Below are 21,906 nucleotides of genomic sequence, written 5' to 3' on the forward strand. Positions count from 1 at the left end.
AACAAGTGTGTTTTGAGCCTAGACTTAAACATAGTGACTGTGTCTGCGTCCCGAACACTAGCTGGAAGATTGTTCCAGAGCTGAGGGGCTTTGTAGGAGAAGGCTTTCCCCCCCGCTGAAGTCTTATGAATTCTGGGTACTAGTAAGAGGCCGGCGCCCTGAGATCTGAGTAATCTTGGTGGTTCATAGTGTGTGATGAGGTCTTGCAAGTATTCAGGGGCGAGACCATATAAGGATTTATACGTGAGTAAAAGAATTTTGTAATCAATACGGAATTTAACTGTAAGCCAGTGAAGGCTGATATGATCAAATTTTCTAGTTTTAGTGAGGACCCTGGCTGCAGCATTTTGAATTAACTGGAGTTTACTCAGGTTTCTGCTGGAGCATCCTGATAAAAGTGCATTGCAATAAGCTAAACTTGGTGTAATAAAAGCGTGAACTAGTTTTTCCGCATCTGGGAGGGATAAGGAATTTCTTAACTTAGCGAGGTTCCCGAAGATGTAGGAAAACTGTTTTTGTAATTTTACCTATATGCTGATTAAATGATAGATCTAAATCAATTATGACACCCAGATTTTTAGCTGATGAGCTCGGGAGAACAGGGAAGTCAAAATTATGTATTAAGTCTGATGCCTTATTTATAGCAGGTTTTGGACCTAGAAGGAGAACCTCGGTTTTGTCGCTGTTTAGCAGATGGAAATTGTATGGCATCCAATGCTTCACTTCTTTAACACAATCCTCCATGTTCTTTAGTGTAGGTTTGTCATATGGTTTGGCTGATATGTGTAACTGTGTGTCATCTGCGTAACTGTGGAAGGTAATGCCATGCCTGCTAATAACTCTGCCCAGTGGCAGCATGTATAATATGAATAGTAAAGGTCCTAAAATGGAACCTTGGGGAGCTCCAAATCTCATTTTTGTATGAATAGAAGAAACGTTATTTACGTTTACAAACTGATAGTGATCTGTGAGGTAAGACTTAAACCATGATAGAGCTGTTCCTGTTATTCCAACCATGTTTTTTAATCTTTCTAGCAGAATAGTATGATCAATTGTATCGAAAGCTGCACTGAGGTCTAGTAGAACTAGCATGGATACGCAGCCTCGATCAGAGGCGAGAAGAAGGTCGTTTGTTATCTTAACTAAAGCTGTTTCGGTGCTATGGTGTGGCCTAAAACCAGATTGAAATTTTTCATATATGTTATTCTTATGCAAGTATGACCTAAGTTGTTGGGCCACAACTTTTTCTAAGATCTTAGATATGAAGGGAAGGTTAGAGATGGGTCTGTAATTGGATAGTACACTAGGATCAAGATTTGGTTTTTTGATCAGGGGTTTAATAACTGCTAGTTTAAATGCGTTGGGTATGTGACCTAGTCTAAGGGACGAATTTATGATTGTTAAGATGGGATTGATTATGACTGGTAATACTTCTTTAAATAGTTTTGTTGGTATTGCATCAAGTGTGCAGGTCATACAATTTGACGAGTAGGTGATTTTCTCCAGTTCTAGCTGTGGTAGTGGGTCAAAGTCCTCTAGTCTTTCTTCTATGTTTTGTTCTATATCATCCACACCAGATGACAGACAGGCTGGATTTAGTAATATGGTATTTATTGTTTGTCTAATATTTTCAATCTTATTGTTAAAGTCCATAAAAGCATTGCTGGTGTGAACGGCTGGGATCTGTGGATCAGTAGCTGCCCGATTGTTTGTAAGTTTAGAGATTACATTAAAGAGTGCTCTAGGATTGTCTTTATTATTTTCAATCAGTGAGGACAGATGTGCTGAACGTGCATTGACGAGTGCCCTTCTATATTGGATAAGGCTGTTTTTCCAGGCACAGTGAAACACTTCCAGTTTAGTCGACCGCCATTTGCGCTCTAATTTCCTTACGGTTTGTTTTAGGGTGAGTGTTTCTTCATTATACCAGGGAGCGAGTTTTTTCTGTTGTAGCTTTTTACGCTTAAGCGGTGCTACACTATCTAAAGTTGATCGAAGAGTGTTATCTAAGTAGTCCATTAGTCTGTCCAGCTCCAGTGGGTCCGCTGGACTACTGACTGAGGTCAATAAATCAGTAATGTTTTCAGTAAATTTAGGGGCTGTAGATGGGGTTAGTGAGCGCTTTAGATAATAATGTGGGCATGTACATTTTTTAACATCTAAACTCAGTTCATATGAAATTAGGTAGTGGTCTGAGACTGTGGAAGACTGAGGGAGAATATTTAGGTTTTTTATGTTCGTGCCCAGGGTCAAAACCAAGTCTAGTGTGTGATTACAATAATGAGTAGGACCTGATACATTTTGTGTGAAACCAACAGAATCTATGATTGATGTGAACGCCTTTTTTAGGGGATCATCACTTTTCTCAAAATGAATGTTAAAGTCTCCTGCAATTATTAACTTATCACATGACACTGCTAAATTAGCAGCTAGTTCACCAAATTCTTTTATAATTTCTGAATAGGGCCCTGGTGGTCTATAAATGTTTAATAAGGAGATAGTGTTCTTATTTGTGGCGGGGTTAATTATGTTAATGTACATGATTTCGAAGGAAGTACAGTTGTAACCATGTTTTTGGTTAATAATTAAATTATTTTAATATGGGTTTCCTCCGGGTGCTCCAATTTCCTCCCATGCTCCAAAAACACACGTTGGTAGGTGGATTGCAACCTCAAAAGTGTCCGTAGGTGTGAGTGAATGTGTGAGTGTGTCATGCTGTGAAGGACTGGCACCCCCTCCAGGGTGTGTACTTGTCGTTTACCCAGTCTCTGCACCCTCTCTGTATTAAAGAATTGTAAATGACCTCAGTGTATAAAAAGATGCTGTATAAATAAACCTGCCTTGATATAGCGAGCGTTCTCAGTGATGTCGGATCAAATGGATCCTATTCAGAAGCAGCAGGAGTCAGGGTATGATCTACACTTGTCCAAGAGGATATAGCTGAGGAGACAGGGTCTGATCTACACTAGTCCAGGAGAACGTAGCTGAGGAGTCAGGGTCTGATCTACACTAGTCCAGGAGAACGTAGCTGAGGAGTCAGGGTCTGATCTACCCTAGTCCAGGAGGATATAGCTGAGGAGTTTGGGTCTGATCTACACTAGTCCAAGAGGACGTACCTGAGGAGTCGGGGTCTGATCTACACTAGTCCAAGAGGACGTACCTGAGGAGTCGGGGTCTGATCTACACTAGTCCAGGAGGACGTAGCTGAGGAGTTGGGGTCTGATCTACACTAGTTCACAAGGACGTAGCTGAGGAGTCGGGGTCTGATCTACACAAGTCCAGGAGCTACAGAGACACTTGACATTTGTCCAGGAGGTTATAGCTGAGGAGTCAATGTCTGATCTACACTTGTCCAGGAGGACGTAGCTGAGGAGTCAGGGTCTGATCTACACTAGTCCAGGAGGATGTAGCTGGAGGAGGGTTTGATCTGCAGGTCTGATTATGAGTAAATTACAAAGGGAGTGATCTGTTGGTAAACACACGATTGATAAACTGCTTGTCTCAAAAAGGAAATAGATCTCGTAAATCACTTGTAAATTTATAGTTTGCTGAAACTGAATTAGCGGAGGGGAGAAATATATTAGAGTTTTAACGACTTGGACCTGAGTGTATGTAAGAAGAGTAGAGAAGAGGACAGGCCTCAACACACACACACACACACACACTCACACACACACACACACATACATCACCAACACAGCCCCAGGACACACACACACACAGTAGACCCACTCTCAGAGCTACAGAGATTATAGGCATCAATATATACACACACACGCAAATTATATACTATACACACACACACACATACCTGTCACAGCCACAGAAATCAGACCCACTCTCAGGGCCTGGAGCAGGACAGGTCTGAACACAGTCACATACCACACTATAAGACCACCCAACACACACACACACACACACACACATCCCATCAGATCACACACACACAGTCTCCGGACCCTTCCCCTGCACTGAGCCACTCAACAGAGTGAACTCTGGTTCCGGTTCAGTGCTGGATTCTCGGAACCTGCATGTCCACTAGAGTATGGAGCTGAAGTGACTGCTGTAAAGGGCTCAGTGAATAATGCCCACTCCACAGCTCTGGAGGGTCTCAGCTATATCCTCCTGGACAAGTGTAGATCAGACCCTGATTCCTCAGCTACGTCCTCCTGGACAAGTGTAGATCAGACCCTGACTACTCAGCTACATCCTCCTGGACCAGTGTAGATGAGACACTGACTCCTCAAATATATCCTCCTGGTGTGAGAAGGATGTGTGTGAATAAGAAGCCACTGTATCTTTTAAGGTGGAGCGGTGTGTGAGTAAGAAGTGACTGTATCTTTTAAGGTGGAGCGGTGCGTGTGTGTGAGTAAGAAGTGACTGTATCTTTTAATGTGGAGCGGTGTGTGTGAGTAAGAAGCGACTGTATCTTTTAATGTGGAGCGGTGTGTGTGAGTAAGAAGCGACTGTATCTTTTAATGTGGAGTGGTGTGTGTGAGTAAGAAGTGACTGTATCTTTTAATGTGGAGCGGTGTGTGTGTAAGTAAGAAGCGACTGTATCTTTTAAGGTGGAGCGGTGCGTGTGTGTGAGTAAGAAGTGACTGTATCTTTTAATGTGGAGCGGTGTGTGTGAGTAAGAAGCGACTGTATCTTGTTGGTGTCTGAGGTGTAAATTGTCTGTAAGTGTTTATTCACTGCCCTGTGAAGGAATGGCGCCCCCTCCAGGGTGTATTCCCACCTTGCGCCCAATGATTCCAGGTAGGCTCTGGACCCACCGCGACCCTAAACTGAATAAGCATTACAGAGAATTAATGAATGAATGTTTATTCACTGTTTGAATTCCCACATAAACTCGTGTGTAACTTGAGCTGTTTAGTTTTGTAGCACTTTTGCTCTGTGTTTACTTTCATGCAGTTAGCGCTCTCCTGAATTTAGAGTCAGTTCCACCTTAAGTAATGTAACTGTAACAGTAAAAATAAGTCAGTGTTACCCCCCTATGGAGCAGGAATAGAGAAACATCCTCATCTCGGTTGGTGCTTTTCAGTGTTTGGAGTCTCTCCGTTGTCTAAAAACCTCCAGATGGCGTTTCTCTGCCGTGAGCAGAGAGAGAGAAAGCCTAGCACTGGACCCAGACACTTTTTATTTATTTTTTTTTTATTTTTTTTACCCATTTACAGACACTGGGGCTTCGTCAACACATTAGAGCGGTTTCCAGAGCAAACCGACTGCAGAGCAGCACATGGAGAGGACACACACAGAGAAGTGTCTGCTTTATTGACAAAGACACACTTTGTACTTCCAGAAAGTTGGCAAAATGTGTAAAGGAGTGTCCATCACAAAGCGTTGACCTCAGTCCCATAGAGAGTCTATAGACAGAACTGAAAATGTGTGAGAGAGGAGGAGGAGGCCTGCCCCAAACCCCTGACCCTAGCCCTAGACTCTGGGAATGTAAGCAGAGGAATCAGAGCTGAATAATGACTGGCTTTTGTTTTATTCTGATATTTGTACGATTTTTAGTGGAGTAGAGGCCCTGGTCCGGACTGAGCTCAGAGAGGGAACAGGTTTAGAGGAGACTTCAGGAACTGAGCGGTTCTGTAAACTAATGATTCAGATGTGTATGCTGTCCTGGGGAATTGATGGTAACATATCTGTGTTTGTGTGTGTGTTGAGACCTGTTCTCCTGGATGCTCTGACAGTGGATCTGCTGTATGTCCTGCCCTGAAGCAGTAGTTGTCATATGTTTGTGTGTATGATTAGTTTGTGTGTGTGTGTGTGTGTGTGTGTGTGTGTGTGACAGTGGCACCTGTTTTCTCAAGGCTCTGATCTACTGTAAGTGCTGTCAAAGGAGATTTGATGGTGACGTGTGTGTGTGTGTGTGTGTGTGTGCTGAGACCTGCCCTCCCTGAGGCTCTCAGGGTGGTTGACAGGGCTCACATTTCTGTGAATTTTAGCCCTGAGCTCTTCTCAACACAGAGCAGCTCTGTGGACCCTGTTTAACCCTTTAGTCCTTGGGCACAGAGCTCTGAACACACCCCACACACCCTCACATCTAACCTGATCTGAGAGCATGGTCTTCCCCAGGGATGAGTACTTGGGCCACTTCTGTTTAACTCTTAAACATATAGAATAGAATAGAATAGATTAGAATAGAATTCAACTTTATTGTCATTGCACATGTCGCAAGTACAAAGCAACGAAATGCAGTTTGCATCCATCCAGAAGTGCTTAGTAGTAAAAAATAAAAATATAAATATATATATTACAAATGTGCAGTAAATTGTTTGGGTGTGGTGTGAATAAATATAAGTATGTACAGGTTATGAATGTGCAGACTATGAACAGGTTATAAATATGAATGTGAAGGTGTATAAACAGAGTATAATAAATAATATATAATATATACATAAGTGTGTTCTTATGAACAGTGTAGGTTATTTATACAGTATGTACAATAGTGGGCAATATATACAACAGATGAGAGAGCCGGAAAGTGGTGTTTAAGTCCATGTGTTATTAGCATGTGTTAGGATACAGCTCGTCATTATTGTTTGGGTATCGGGGGGCAGAGTTCAGGAGTGTGGCAGCTGTGGAAAAGAAGCTGTTCCAGTACCTGGTGGTCTTAGTCAAGGCTCCTGTAGCGCCTCCCAGAGGGCAAGAGGGTGAAGAGTCTGTGTGCTGGAATCTTTGATGATTTTTCCAGTCCTTTTCAGACACCACTTCCAATAGATGTCCTCTATGGCAGGAAGTGGTGCTCCGATGATGCGTTGGGTGGCTTTCACCACCCTCTGTAGTGCCTTCCGGTCTGAAGCAGAGCAGCACCCGTGCCATACTGTGATGCAGGTCAAGATGCTCTCAATAGTGCAGCGATAAAAGTTCACCAGGATGTCTGAGGACAGGTGGTTCTTACTCAGAGTCCTCAGAAAAAAGAGGCGCTGGTGTACTTTCTTGATCAACTTGGAGCAGCCGGTCGCCCAGGTGAGATCCTCGGAGATGTAGACACCTAGGAATTTGTAGCTGATCACATGCTCCACTGCCATCCCCTTGATGTGAATGGGTGGATGTGGATCAGCATTCCTTCTGAAGTCCACGATGAGCTTCTTAGTCTTATCAGTGTTGAGCAGAAGGTTGTTATTGTCACACCACTCAGCCAGATGATCCACCTCCTTCCTATAGGCGGTCTCATTGTTATCTTTGATGAGGCCGATCACTGTGGTGTCATCTGCAAACTTAATGATGATGTTGGAGCCATCTACAGGTTTGCAGTCATGGGTAAAGAGGGAATAGAGGAAGGGACTCATGACACAGCCTTGTGGTACACCGGTGTTTATAGTAATACTAGATGAGCAGTGGTTATCCAACTGTGTCTGTGAGTTTTGTGAGGAGTGAGACTGTGCTGTACAGTCAGGTGAGACAGTGCTGAAAAGACAGGTGAGAATTCTATATGGACAGGTAGGACCCTTCTGCATGGACAGGTTAGACAGTGTTGCATGGACAGGTGAGACAGTGCTGTAAGAACAGGTGAGACAGTGCTGCATGGACAGGTGAAAGAGTGCTGTAAGAACAGGTGAGACAGTTCTATATAGACAGGTGAGACTGTGCTCTATGGAAAGGTGAGACCTTTCTGTATGGACAGGACAGACCACCCTATACGGACAGTTTCACACACTCACCCAGTCTCTCACACAGTTTCACACACATCACTCATGCCTGTGGGAGGGGAACAAAGACAAAGGGAGAACACACCACACTCCTCACAGACAGTCACCCAGAGGAAACCCACACAGACACAGGGAGAACACACCACACTCCTCACAGACAGTCACCCGGAGGAAACCCACACAGACACAGGGAGAACACACCACACTCCTCACAGACAGTCACCCGGCGGAAACCCACGCAGACACAGAGAGAACACACCACACTCCTCACAGACAGTCACCCGGAGGAAACCCACGCACACACTATGGCATTAAAATAGGTTCTAAATTGCTGAACCAAAAAACAGAAATCATAACCAATAAATGACATTTTTTTGATTGAGAAAACTGTCATTAATATTGAGAGAGTAATAAAAACAGGTTTATAAACAGAATATTTCTGTATATATTCTTGAAGAATCTGCTTTTGCATTCATTCTGCCTTTTCTAAGTCGCGCTTCTCTCAGTCTCGCTTTCGCCTCCAGAAATTTCTCGCTTATGGTTTTTGGACCGAATTTGAAGGGGGGGGATCTAGACAGTCATTGGCTGCTGAAATTAAGCCCCGCCCACCCAGCAGATTCTGCACATCCTGCAACGTCAGCAAGAGCATGACAATTTTACACTAACTGGAAAATGGCTGACCGGCAATATTTTTTTTTTTTTTTTTTTTTTTTTTTTTTTTTTTTTTTAAATGTTTTTAAGGGTTATGTCTTTTAGTAAATGCACAATTCGTCATAGAGGCTTAGAGTCAGACTATAACTGGTTAATCTTGGTGGAGTGTTCCAACATTCAACTTCCAACATTAACGATTAGTTAACGTTACCTAGCTCAATCATTTTGTGAAACACTACCAGGAAGGACCTGTTCTGACAATGTCCTAACGTAGTATATTCAAACACGGCTCTCTGAACGAAACTAGGTACATGATGGAAGTGTGTCAGTTTGAACATGTGGATTCTGTACTTCATCATCTGACTAAGTCTGAAGTAGATCTTTTGTGGAGTTTTGGAAAGATAACCACATTGTTGTTTATTTCAGTTATTACTGAAAACTCATTGAATTAACCTCTTATATTTCTTACTTGGATAAGATGGCAGACCTGACCAAACTTAAGCACAAAGTGGGCTTTTGTTTTGGAACTCACTTAATCATATTGTAATTCTGTACACATGCATAGACACTTGGGACTGTGTTTGTGATAGATATGTTATTCCACTCAAATTTGTTCTCGATCGTTGGACAAGAGACCACACACATCTTATAGGAGGTCTATAGTTAAGATATTTGAGGGTTAGAATAGTTAACTCGTATGGTGAAAATGTAGATCTGTGAGACTTATCACCATAATGAATACTATACGTAATATTCATTCATTCATTATCTGTAACCCTTATCCAGTTCAGGGTCGAGGTGGGTCCAGAGCCTACCTGGAATCATTGGGCGCAAGGCAGGAATACACCCTGGAGGGGGCGCCAGTCCTTCACAGGGCCACGTTAATATATATATAGGTATTATTTTTACTCATAATATATCCCTCATTCTATTTTGACTCTACACTACAGTATCTCAAGTGTATATTTAATGTGTATATTTGTGTGTGAACATTAACTTTTGTATCCTGGAAATATTTCATAATTAAATATAGTTCATTTGGAATAATTTTTGTATTGAGTCTAAACCTACAAAAATATGTATTCACAGAAAATAGTGTGAATTTCCAAAGCTACATTGTCATCCCTGATCTGCTTTAAACCTGGTGTGGACTGTGGAGGATATTGTAGTTATAGAACAGAGTTAGAAGAAGTGACAGGAGTTTTAAATAGATATATAATAGACCTGTTTCAAACTTGGAATGAATCCTTATCTGATATTCTAGAAAAGAGTGAAGTTGGAATAATGTGTATACACAATAAAATTAGTGGTGCACTACCGTAATAACCCTAACAACTGAGAATCATGACACATTTTTAATATTATTTCCTTGTGTTTCTCTTTAGGATTTAGGAGGACGAGAGTAATGACCAGGATACAGGGTGCAGTTCGACACCCCCCTGGATTATTAGATACGGCTTAACTTAGCATTAGTGTAAATAGCAGACATTGAAATTCATGCTAAATTGCTAAAGCTACAATGTGCTAATCTTAACAGCTCACTCAAGTCTGGGGGCACTGGGAGACTCGCCTATTGGGGTCAGTGGCCATTTCCAGCCGCCGGCTCGGAGGAGGCTCGGGTTCGTTTCTAGAGTCGTGGCTCGTTGGTGGAGGCAAAAATATTCAAATACCCGGTTCATATCTTGGAAAGTTCGTTAGTAGAGAATTTGTAACACTGATTTTTTTTTGCACTAAAATTATGCATCTGAATTTTGTTGCTTTTGAATTTAAGTCTTCAGATTTCCACCTCTGAATATTTTGCTTCACAATTATGCATCTCAATATAACTGCTCTTGAATTGAACTCTTTAATATTCAAGGTTGATAAATTCAGATAAAAAAAAAATATCAAGCTAAAAAAAATTCCAACAATATATTTTGAAGTTGCTCACATTCGGTAGACAAAATTCGGATGCCAAAATACGAGTGAAAAAATTCAGATACACATCCTGGATACAAAGGACAAGCAATCGATTCTGTCTCCAATCGAACCAACATCCAACCAATTAAATTACTTACCACTGCTTCACATGACGGCGGTGCTTGCAGCTACAGGAGGGCAGTATCTATGGCGGCAAACTCGAGAGGTGCCTCTTCGGTGAGTGCGTTTACTCTTTTATTTGCATTTTGTGATGTTTGTAAAATTCAGTAAGATTTAGTAACTAACGCGCTGCACATTAACAGACTTCTATAGACAACATATACGCTGAGATTTCAATGAGGCAGTGGTTGTAAAATGTGCATTGTTTATTAATCGTGGCTTATTTTTAGCTGACGTTACTCGCCATTTCAGTAGGAGAGTGCACTTACAATCATTAGTAATTGAGAGATTAGTGTTCCTGGGTCATTGTTTTAGTACGTTAAACCACGTTAAACTCACATCTAGTGTTTTAGACTCTTCCTGAATTTGAGCCTTTACCTGTTTTTACAGTACTGCTAATAAAACATCTTATGAAGCAAGTATTGCATCCAATTACAGATTTTAAAAAATATTTTTGTTCATTTTGGTAGTACATGATGTTACTTTTTTCTCTATCTCTTTAGGAACTAATGCTTAATCATATTTTAGAAAGACTTCGCTCTCGTTTAGAACACATTATTGGACCCATGCTTTTGGATCTTGACTTCTTGGCGTTTACATGTACACAATACCTTGTGTTTTTAGATGCTGGATCTAGTCAAATAGCTGTTTGTCCAGCTATTTTAAATGAGCTGACACAGCTTCACAATCTCATCAACTTGGAAAAGGAGAAAATGAGTCAATACACTGCAGTTGTGCAGTTTGAAGAAGGTCCAACTGGGCGACAATGAATGGTGATATCTCTGCATCCCACTGGAACTTAATCTCTCTGTCCCAGGTATAGCTACATTTTTGGGGATGTCCAGAAGTACAGTATACCAACGCATGGCTGAGTCTAATCTCTCGGTAAAGGCACTCCACAGAGTTGGACCACTGTGTGAGACAGATTAAATCCAGACAGCCTTACTCTGGATATCGAATGTTGAATGCTCTTCTTCAAGCTCGAGGGTTAAGGGTGTAATTTACCCGTGGCTGAGCTTCCATGCACCATGTTGACACCACAGGTGCAATATCCGTATGGTCCACTTAGGATGCATTGCTCGACGGACCGATGCAGTTCCGGGCCCCAGGCTTTGATGCATATAGATACCAACCACAAACTAATCCGGTAAGTTCTTCTTGAAGTACTTTTTTTTTGGACAAAGTTTAAGTTGGATCTAAAAAAGTATGTTTAAAGTATGTAAAGTTCTTCTTTCATGTTATTGTCCTTCACCATCACTGTAATTCACTTACAGCAACACCTATGTTAAAATTCTCCTCTTGCTCCTGAGCTCTCCTTAGAGTTGCAGAGTGTACAGTACTGTCTTTAATAGGCAAATGGACATTTCCTCAATGTTTGTTGACTTCAGATATCGTCCATTGTGTTTACTGACATGTTGTTTACATAAGAACGAATGTCACTAATATTTTAGCCACTTGCTCTCTTCTGGAGGTGGGCGGATCGATCCAAATATCGATGATATTGATACCAACGCTGGTATTGTTATTGAGCAATACTCGTGTAAAAAGATCAATACTCAAGCTTTTTTCTCTCCCGCACGCACTGACTGCTGCGTACGTGGATTCATCAGTCTACACTCTGTCTGTAAGTGTAGCGCTGCGCTGTCTCTCACAGCACGGAGCACCGCACCCTCCCCCTTCTTGTCTTTGGTTGTTGCACCATCACGTGGCTCAGCGGTGCCAGTCAAATAGCCAATCAGGCAGAGGCTCAGCCTGACCCGCCCATTCAGCGCGCTCCTCGGGTCGACACGTCACAGTACGGAGACAGATACTACCGCAGTACTGAAATGTCTGAGAGGAATTCTATCCTAGGCCTTTTGGACCCTTTGGATCTATGAAGCTTACATATTAAAAATAACGGTATTGATATCGGCGATACTGGGCCTGCATTTACTTGGTATCGGATCGATAGCAACTTCCCGGTATCGCCCACCTCTGCTCTGTTCTCTTCTCTGGTGTATATTCTGGAGCTGTCATGTCAACCTCGCCTCACTAAAAAAAAATGTTTTTGTTTTATTTGTTTTATTTTTTAATAATACATAATAATTTATAATAATATAATTAATATAATAAAACAATAATAATTTTTTTATTTTATTTAGGATATTTAATATTCCAATGTTTGAATATTGTTTATAAAAAAAACATTATTCTATTAAATTTACATTTAATGACAGGCCGAGTCTTGAAATCAAGGCACCTGTGTCTGGTGTTTCACTTGGTCTCTTTTTTTCCCCCTTCTTCCTCTTCCTTTCTCCCACCCCCCCCCCCCCCCCCCTCCATAGTTTTTGGTGTTTATGGCTTGTGCTGTGATGCTTTACACTGTTCTCATGTGAGGCTTTCAGCCTGCCTTCAGGAGTTACATAGTGCAATTTCTACTGTGCTGAGCTCAGAATAGCAATGCCAATGCCATTTTGAAGCTGTAATTTTAAGGGAAAAATGCTATATTGCTTTTCTTTAATAACAGTTTTTTGTGCGAAACACTCAAATGCAAACTCCCTCACAGTCAGTGTTTCAAAGACACCATTCACAAATCCATTTTTGTTTTCTTTTTAGCTGCAACATAGTTATCTTTGGAGGCATTGATGGTTTTTCCCGCAAGGTAAAAATTGCTGGTATGAGAATTTATATAAATACAATTTAAAATTAAATACAGATTTTTTTTTTATTTCAGAACACTGATTGGTTACAGAACACCCTTTACTCTAGTACAGACTTCACAAGCCCTGACTTTGACTTACCTCTTCACGCTCAGATGAGCTTAATGTAACTGTGCAGGAACCAACATGGAGACCCAATACCTGAAGTGGGGAAGTTTTCTGGCAGTTCTGGAAGCTGCCTTGTGCATCTTTTCACATTCTTTGGCCTCAGCAGGTACTGGGTTAAGGTCAAGTATCTCTTGCAATGTACACACATGGTTTACCAGATGTTGTGACTCTCTTTATTTGGGCCCGTGTGTAGCCCTCACAATCTGGAGCAATGAGTGCTAAACGTCTTTTTCCCACTCCCACCTAAAAAAAAAAATACAAAGCACAGATTAGGCACGCGATTATTGTTAAAAAGGAAGCTTACACAGTGTATATTCTGTTCTTAATAATCAGCTATATCAGTACTAGAATAAAGCATGTTAACTCAGATAGGCCGTAAACTTCTGGTGAATTCATATGAATTCACAGGGAGAACACACCACACTCCTCACAGACAGTCACCCAGAGGAAACCCACACAGACACAGAGAGAACACACCACACTCCTCACAGACAGTCACTTGGAGGAAACCCATGCAGACACAGGGAGAACACACCACACTCCTCACAGACAGTCACCTGGAGGAAACCCATGCAGACACAGGGAGAACACACCACACTCCTCACAGACAGTCACCCGGCAGAAACCCACGCAGACACAGAGAGAACACACCACACTCCTCAGACAGTGACCCGGAGGAAACCCACGCAGACACAGGGAGAACACACCACACTCCTCACAGACAGTCACCCGGAGGAAACCCACGCAGACACAGGGAGAACACACCACACTCCTCACAGACAGTCACCCGGAGGAAACCCACGCAGACACAGGGAGAACACACCACACTCCTCACAGACAGTCACCCGGAGGAAACCCACGCAGACACAGGGAGAACACACCACACTCCTCACAGACAGTCACCCGGAGGAAACCCACGCAGACACAGGGAGAACACACCACACTCCTCACAGACAGTCACCTGGAGGAAACCCACGCAGACACAGGGAGAACACACCACACTCCTCACAGACAGTCACCCGGAGGAAACCCTCACAGACACAGGGAGAACACACCACACTCCTCACAGACAGTCACCCGGAGGAAACCCTCACAGACACAGGGAGAACACACCACACTCCTCACAGACAGTCACCTGAGGAGAGGATCCACCCAGGGCTCCAAGACATTGCAGTGTCATCTTGTGGATATTATTAAAACACCTCACTGTGGCTGAGAACAGCTGCTCTGAGTTAACCATCAGTGACAGGTCTGTATTAAACTGCAGCTCATTCCAGCATCACACACCCACTTTACGAACACACACACACATATTCTCACAAACAAACACACACACACCTCAATGATTTTCCACATTCCTTTTTGTTTATCATGTCTCAAACACGCTAAAACAAACACTGTTGAGCAATCTGCAGATCAGCACACACTCCACTGTGACCAGAGATTCACCCTCTCAGGAGGACACCTTCAAACAAGGAAACCTTAAAAGACAGACACCTTAAAACATGGACACCTTAAACCCACCCCCTCGTCTCCACAGTGGAACATAGTTCTGTTTCTTAATGAAACGTCTGTGACCCACTTTGGTTCAAACCCCACGAGCCCCACAGCAGTGTTCTCCCCCTGTGTAAACAGCCCCTGTTCAGAACGCCCGCTTTCAGCACCTGTTCCTTTAAATGATAATGAGCCGCTCGCTGTTCACCCCGACCCCGAGCGCACAGCAGTGAGGAGCGAGGAGCAGAAGCTCTGGTTTTTAGCCATTTTCACTCTGTACTTGTCTGTTTGTGCTCTTTCTCCGTGCTCGTTGCTTAGCGCTGTGTAGATATCTTTCTCTCTCTCTCTCTGTGTGTGTGTGTGTGTGTGTGTGTGTGTGTGTGTGTGTGGTTTAATCCTCTGGTTTAGTCTAGTAGACCTACTTAGACTCCACCTGTTTAGGAGAGTGTTATCTGCTTTCTTTAAATTATTCATTACATTTTTAACTATTGTTTTTATTTAATGTAACTATTTATTTAACTAATTATTTCTCTTAACTTGGTCTTTTGCTTCACACTTGCACTTGTTTTGTTTATTTGTTTATTTAGTATCTTTTTTTCCCCTGTTTGGTTTAAATTTGAGTTTTGTTATTTGGTTTTATTATCCTTATTATTGTTATTATTATATGTTTTGGTTCTTGTTTTATGAAATTATATCTCATTCCGTGTGAAATTATATCTCATCTTTGTGCTCGGCTGAAATCTGCGTCACACCCATTGCACTCTTAGTATAAATAAGGGTTGCTGTTTATTTTAAGGTTTTTTTTTTGTTTGTTTTTTTGCCTGTGGATTTGCTGTTTTTTTTCATGGCTTGATATATGTTCATTCATTATTATCCAGTTCAGGGTCGCGGTGGGTCCAGAGCCGACCTGGAATCATTGGGCGCAAGGCGGGGAGTACACCCTGGAGGGGGCGCCAGTCCTTCACAGGGCAACACAAACACACACACACTCACACCTATGGACACTTTGGAGTCACCAATCCACCTACCAATGTGTGTTTTTGGACTGTGGGAGGAAACCGGAGCACCCGGAGGAAACCCATGCAGACACAGAGAGAACACACCAACTCCTCACAGACAGTCACCCGGAGCGGGAATCGAACCCACAACCTCCAGGTCCCTGGAGCTGTGTGACACTACCTGCTGCGCCACCGTGCCGCCCATTTGATATATGTTATATTTATATAAATTTTATCATTTTATTTTCCTGCTGATTTTGCTGCTTTTTTAATTTTTATTTATTTATTTTTTGGCTGATGTTTTTGTCTGTTGCTGTCTCACTTCCTCTGATTAAATAAACTGACCTTCAGCTCATAAACTATCTCTCTCTCTCTCCCTCTCCTCTACTTCCTCTTACTTTCGGACCCTGGACGGGGTCAGACTCCTCCCCTGAACTCTGCTCGTTCACTCGGATCTCAGGGGCTGAAACTCCAGGACCTGGGAGGGGCATTTCTACACTCCCTGCCCTCACTGTTACCCTCAGTACCCAGACCACGCACAGGAGCAGTTTTAAATGAACCACAGACACGTTCTTATTGATCCTCTCTCTCTCTTTATTGATCAGTTAGAGCTCTGAGCAGTGGTCTGTGTGCTGGAGCTCTTCGAGAGGAAGCTGGAGATCCTCCTTAGCTTGCTTTGGTCTCGCTTGTGGTTGTGGAGGAGGAGCTGACTGTTTTCCCATCCACCACTTCCTCTGTGACGATCACCACCTTCCGGGTGGAGGTGGTGGAGGACTTCCTGTGGGAGGAGAGGGAGAGGAGAGTGAGGCCAGTGCTGAAAATAAAGACTCTGAAAGTTTGCACATAATCAGTGATGAACAGTATTTATTTTTACTGAAAGGACTTACGTGGACGTGGAGAGCTCTCCGTCCAGCAGTCTCCTGTACTCCGCAATCTCCATCTCCAGCCTGGTCTTAATGTCCAGCAGCATCTGGTAGTCGCGCCCCTGGCGTTCTAGATCGGCGCGGAGCTGGACCAGCTGCTCCTCCAGACTGACCACCTGCGACTGGAAGCCTGCCAACATCCTAGCGTAGCGGTTCTGCGTCTCAGCGAGGGTGGCCTCAAGAGACGCTTTCTGTAACAGAGACAAAGAGGCAAAGGGTTAACCGCAGAAGAACAGCCTTATTTCTCAAATGTGGCTCATTAACATCTCAAGAGATGTAGAACCGAAAGGATGTATGGGTGAAGAGAAGCAGGAGGTGTCTCACCATGCTGAGCTGAGACTGCAGCTCGATTTCCAGACTCTGGAGCGTGCGTTTGACCTCTGTGATTTCGGACCTGGACGACTGCAGGGTCTCTGTGCTGATGGCAACCTCTTTGTTCAGTGCTTCGCTCTGTGGAGGAACACAGCAACTTACAGTTAGACAACAGCAGGTGGAGGAAACAACTTTATAATATATTACAAGAAGAAGAAGAATGACTAAAAATGTACATTTGCCTGAGCTGCTTCAGCACCTTCCTGGTGGTTGCTAAGGTGTTGTTTCTATGTGATTGTTGGGGTGTTCCAAGTGGTTGCTAGATGCTTATTAAGGTTTTCAAAGTGGTTGTTACATTTGTTGCTAAGTGGTTTCTATGCTGTTACAAGATTGTTACTATGGTTTCCAAGATGGTTGCTACAGTGCTGTTAGATGGTTATTGTTGTTTCTAAGGTGGTTGCTATGCTTTCCAACGTGGTTTCTATGTCTAGTGGAACATGATTGCTATGGTTTCCAAAGCAGTTTCTAGATCTGTTACTAAGCAGTAGGTAAATAGTTGCTATATGGTTACTATGGTTTCCAGGGTGGTTGCTAAGTCTGTCACTATGCGGTTGCTACAGTGATTCTACATGTTTAGCAGGTTCAAAGTGTTGTTAGATGGTTACAGTGGTTTCTAAGTAGTTGCTAGGTGGTTGCTATGGTTTGCCTGGTGGTTGCTAATGTAGTGGTCAGTAGATGTCTATTAAGTGGTTTCTAAGGTGCTGTTAGGTGTCTACTGTGCTGTAAAGAGTATCTCTGAACACAGGGCTCTTAGGACCTGGTTCTTGCTCCTGTGTGAATGTACTCACCTTGGCCTGGAACCAGGATTCCAGTTCTTTGCGATTCTTGGCAGCGACGGATTCATAGTGTTCGCGGATTCCTGCCAGGATGAGGGTAAGGTCTTCCTGTGGGGCGGCATCCACTTCCACATTCACCTGACCACCCATCTGAGAGCGGATCAGCAGCAGCTCCTGAGGCAAGAAAGTCACAAGGTCAGCCGGGTTAGCATTTACCATCGGCCGGCATTAGTTTAGCATTCATCTCTTTAGCAATTAGGCTGTTTTTGGATCATTGCTAATGGTAAAAACCTTCTCATGTTGGTTTATTTACTGATAATTCAGCAATAAAAGGTCTGAACACAAATCAGATCCAGAACCTGACTGAAGGTGATCTGTCAGTAACTCCACAGGACCTAGTGCTGACCCAGTGGGTGGTGTAGCGTAGCGGCGAGCCCTGCTAACATACACTGCAGGCTACATCAGGCTACAAGAGTCCTAGGGTAAGAGAAGAAGATTTCTTTTTTTTCTGCCTGCTTCAGGAAATCTGAGGACATCAGTGTTCACTGGGGTTTCCATGACATTGATGAATGAATGAATGAATGCTCAGTGTAACTCTCTCTAGGAGTTAAATTTGAAATTTATAGTTAAATAGTTAAAATATTCATTAAATGTTTAACCATTGTTGTTATTTAATGTAACTATTTATTTAACTAATTATTTCTCTTAGCTTGGTCTTTTGCCCACCGCGACCCTGAAATGGAGAAGCGGAGAAGAAAATGATGATGATGATGATGATGGTCTTTTGCTTCACACTTGCACTTGTTTTGTTTATTTAGTATCTTTTTTCCCCTGTTTGGTTTAAATTTGAGTTTTGTTATTTGGTTTTATTATTATTATCATTATTATTGTTGTTGTTATTATTATATGTTTTGGTTCTTGTTTTATGAAATTATTTCTCATTCCGTATCTTTGTGTTCGCTCGGCTGAAATCTGCGTCACACCCATTGCACTCTGAGTATAAATAAGGGTTGCTGTTTATTTTAAGTTTTTTTTTTGTTTTTTTGTTGTTTTTTTGCCTGTGGTTTAGCTGTTTTTTTTTCATGGCTTGATATATGTTCATTCATTCCAATTCATTATTATCCAATTCAGGGTCGCACTGGGTCCAGAGCCTACCTGGAATCATTGGGCGCAAGGCGGGGAGTACACCCTGGAGGGGGCGCCAGTCCTTCACAGGGCAACATAGACACACACACAAACACACACACACTCACACCTATGGACACCTATGGTATGTGATTGTGAAGCCGATCTCAGATCTGAACTCACCTCCTCGTGGTTCTTCTTCAGATGGACCAGCTCCTCTCTCAGACCCTCGATCTGCATCTCCAGGTCGGAGCGGGCCAGGGTCAGCTCGTCCAGAACCCTCCTCAGCCCAGCAATGTCGGCCTCCACAGACTGTCTCATGGCCAGCTCATTCTCGTACCTGTTCAGGTGTGCAGAGAATCAGGATCACATTCCTGCACAGTTATTTATTTATTTATTTTTTTTAAACACCTCTGAACTGAGAGCATGGACAAGCTTCATCATCATCCATGAATGAAACAATTCATGCTCCATAGAGCGGGTCTCCCACATGGGGGTGACCATGATTAACAGGTCACTAGGGGTCAGTATAACTGTAGTTTCATTACATAATGGTTTTGTTATGTAAGGTAAAATACATCTGAAGGTGTAGAAATGTGTGAACCAGCTCCATAAATCTCATACAGTAGAGTCAGAAGAGGTAGGAGCTGTACTGATGAGGTTTAAGATAATGTCTCTTGGTCTGAGAGCTCATTTTAAACAGTACTCACTTGACCCTGAAGTCATCTGCGGCAAGTTTGGCATTGTCGATGCTCAGGTAGATTCCTCCATTCACTGTGATGGCATTCTGGATCTACACAGGCCAAAGGAGGAGAGAAATCTGTGAAGATCTAAAAGAAACTGCTTTCTTTTGTTTTGATTTATTTCCCAGCACACCTGAAAAAAGGTGAGGCCTTTATCAGAGTGTCCTGAGTTCCCCGAGGACTGGGACGGGTTCTGACTTGATCTAAAGCCTCTCACAAAAGGGCTTTACTCAGATATCAGCCACCATGATCTGAATTTCTATTAGTTTTTAACTGAGGTTATGATGTCTTTTCTAAAGAGGGGAAGTACCAGGTGAAACATTGTCTTCAGAAGGTCAGTGTTTTTAAAAGGTCTTTGTTCATCTGGGATTGTACCAAAGAGTAAAACAGGGTGTGGCCAGTGAGGGAGGGTCAGTTACTCTAAACAGCTTCAGGCAAAACTGAAGGAGAAAGGAATGAGATCAGAGTAAACCCCCATGAGGTAAAGCAGTGAAAGCTGAGATCACTTTTCTGGGTATAGTTTTGGACATGGCCCATTGGTGCAGGAGGAGGTTGCACGATTGCACTTTGCTTTACAGAACTGTGGGATGTTTTAGGATGTAGAGAAGTTCAGCTTTGAAAGCTGCTAATAGCCTCTTATAGGTTCTTATTGTTTTAAAGCTTAGATCTGCAGAACTCTGTCCCTGGAGGCCAGAGGAAACTGAAATAGCAGTGTACTGTATTTCCTAAGCCTGGAGGTTCTGCAGATCTAAGCCTTCTTAAAGAAAGGTGTGGGAAACCACAGAACGGAAGAACGTGGAACCACCTTGGCCTGGAGGGACTCTAGAGTTAAGCCTTTTAAAAGCCTGGAGTGAAAGGTTTTAAAAAGCAAGATATTGTTTAACAAGTGATGCCTATGCAATGCACTGGGAGGTTCTGTAGAACCAAGCCTCAGAACGAACTGGATCCACCATAACTAAGACTAGACAAGCAGCTGGATCAGATCTAATGCAGCTGGATCTCTACTAATTTGACGTACCTTGCCCTGAAGGTCGCTGATGGTGGCGTAGTAAGCAGAGTAGTCCCGGGACTTGGGGGAGGACTTGGACTCGAGGTACTGGCGGATCTTCAGCTCCAGCTCGGCGTTGGCCTTCTCCAGGGAGCGCACCTTCTCCAGGTACGAGGCCAGACGGTCGTTCAGGTTCTGCATGGTGGCCTTCTCGTTGGTGGAGACGTCAACAGCATCTGAGAGGTTGAAGCCGCCTGCAGAGCCTCCTCCCATGCCGAAGCTGGCTGATCCAAGACTTGTTGCATTGGAGATGCGAACCCCATGGCCACCGGAGCCACCGTACACACTGCTTCTGCTACCAACTGCACGCAGTCCAGAACCGGAACTGGAGATGGCACGGGATGAGGCGCTGGTGGTTCTGAAGCTCTGGTTGAAGAGAGACATGGTTCTGCTGGAGGCTCAGGTTCCTTCTGCTCAGGCTAGAGGGCAGGGAGCGAGTGAGTGAGGAACGGAGGAAAGCTGCTGGCTTTTAAGGCCGCAGGGGTGGGGGGGTTCAAAGTGGGGGAGGGACTTTCCAGCCCTCAGGCGAATTCTCCAAAACTGGACCAACCTGTAATAAACATGTAGTAAAGCTGTCAGGAAAACAGATCTCTGGCAGAGACTTGACCAGCAATGAGAGGAATCTCTGATGTCGAAACAGGCCATGAACGATGATGAAGGACAGGGACCTTTCACAGCCATACCTGCATTCCTCCGTTTTTAGTAAGGCTGTTGGGGGGGGCAGAGTTAGTCACCTGAGACACACACACACACACACACACACCCAGGTGAGTCCAGTAGGTTTCATAAATAAACAGGGAATTAAAATCCAAATCCAACCCAGAAAACATCTGGTTCTGACTCTCAAACCCTTAGGAGACACCTCCCCTACACTCTCAGAAAAAGGAACATACACTGTACCTTTAATTGGGAACAGAACTGTACCTTACTCTGTATTAACTGTGGATGTTAAAATTGTGTTGATGTCATTCGCCCCGTTTCATCTCCAGGACTTTTATTGTGTTCTTTTATTCTCCACAGTTGTATAATGAAAGATTACAGAGATCCCCCTCTCCTTCAGGAGAAGAGAATGTAATGAACCTTTAAAGTCAGAACCAGAATCTTTTATTTGCCAAGTGTCTGTTTTATAAGGAATTTGTTTTCGTGCAGTTGTGGACATTAAAAAGACAGAAGTACAAAATTAAGCACAGGGTACCGTACACAAACGAACGAGCAGTGGTTAGGAATGTAAA

At 43.2% G+C, this 21,906-nt stretch overlaps 1 protein-coding gene across 1 annotated transcript; it reads right to left on the reverse strand.

The window, feature by feature from the left end:
• Window positions 1-16,257: 16,257 nt before the first annotated feature.
• Window positions 16,258-21,130, reverse strand: LOC136699830 (keratin, type I cytoskeletal 13-like). The gene is made up of 7 exons (XM_066674846.1): window positions 20,645-21,130; window positions 19,594-19,676; window positions 19,067-19,223; window positions 17,771-17,932; window positions 16,935-17,060; window positions 16,575-16,801; window positions 16,258-16,465 (listed from the first exon to the last, which is right to left on the reverse strand). The coding sequence occupies exons 1-7, from the start codon at window positions 21,056-21,058 to the stop codon at window positions 16,354-16,356; spliced, it is 1,281 nt and encodes a 426-aa protein (XP_066530943.1). The 5' UTR covers window positions 21,059-21,130; the 3' UTR covers window positions 16,258-16,353.
• Between the last annotated feature and the right edge of the window lie 776 nt (window positions 21,131-21,906).

Source organism: Hoplias malabaricus, chromosome 6 (genome assembly GCF_029633855.1).
Source record: "Hoplias malabaricus isolate fHopMal1 chromosome 6, fHopMal1.hap1, whole genome shotgun sequence".
Lineage (NCBI taxonomy): Eukaryota > Metazoa > Chordata > Actinopteri > Characiformes > Erythrinidae > Hoplias > Hoplias malabaricus.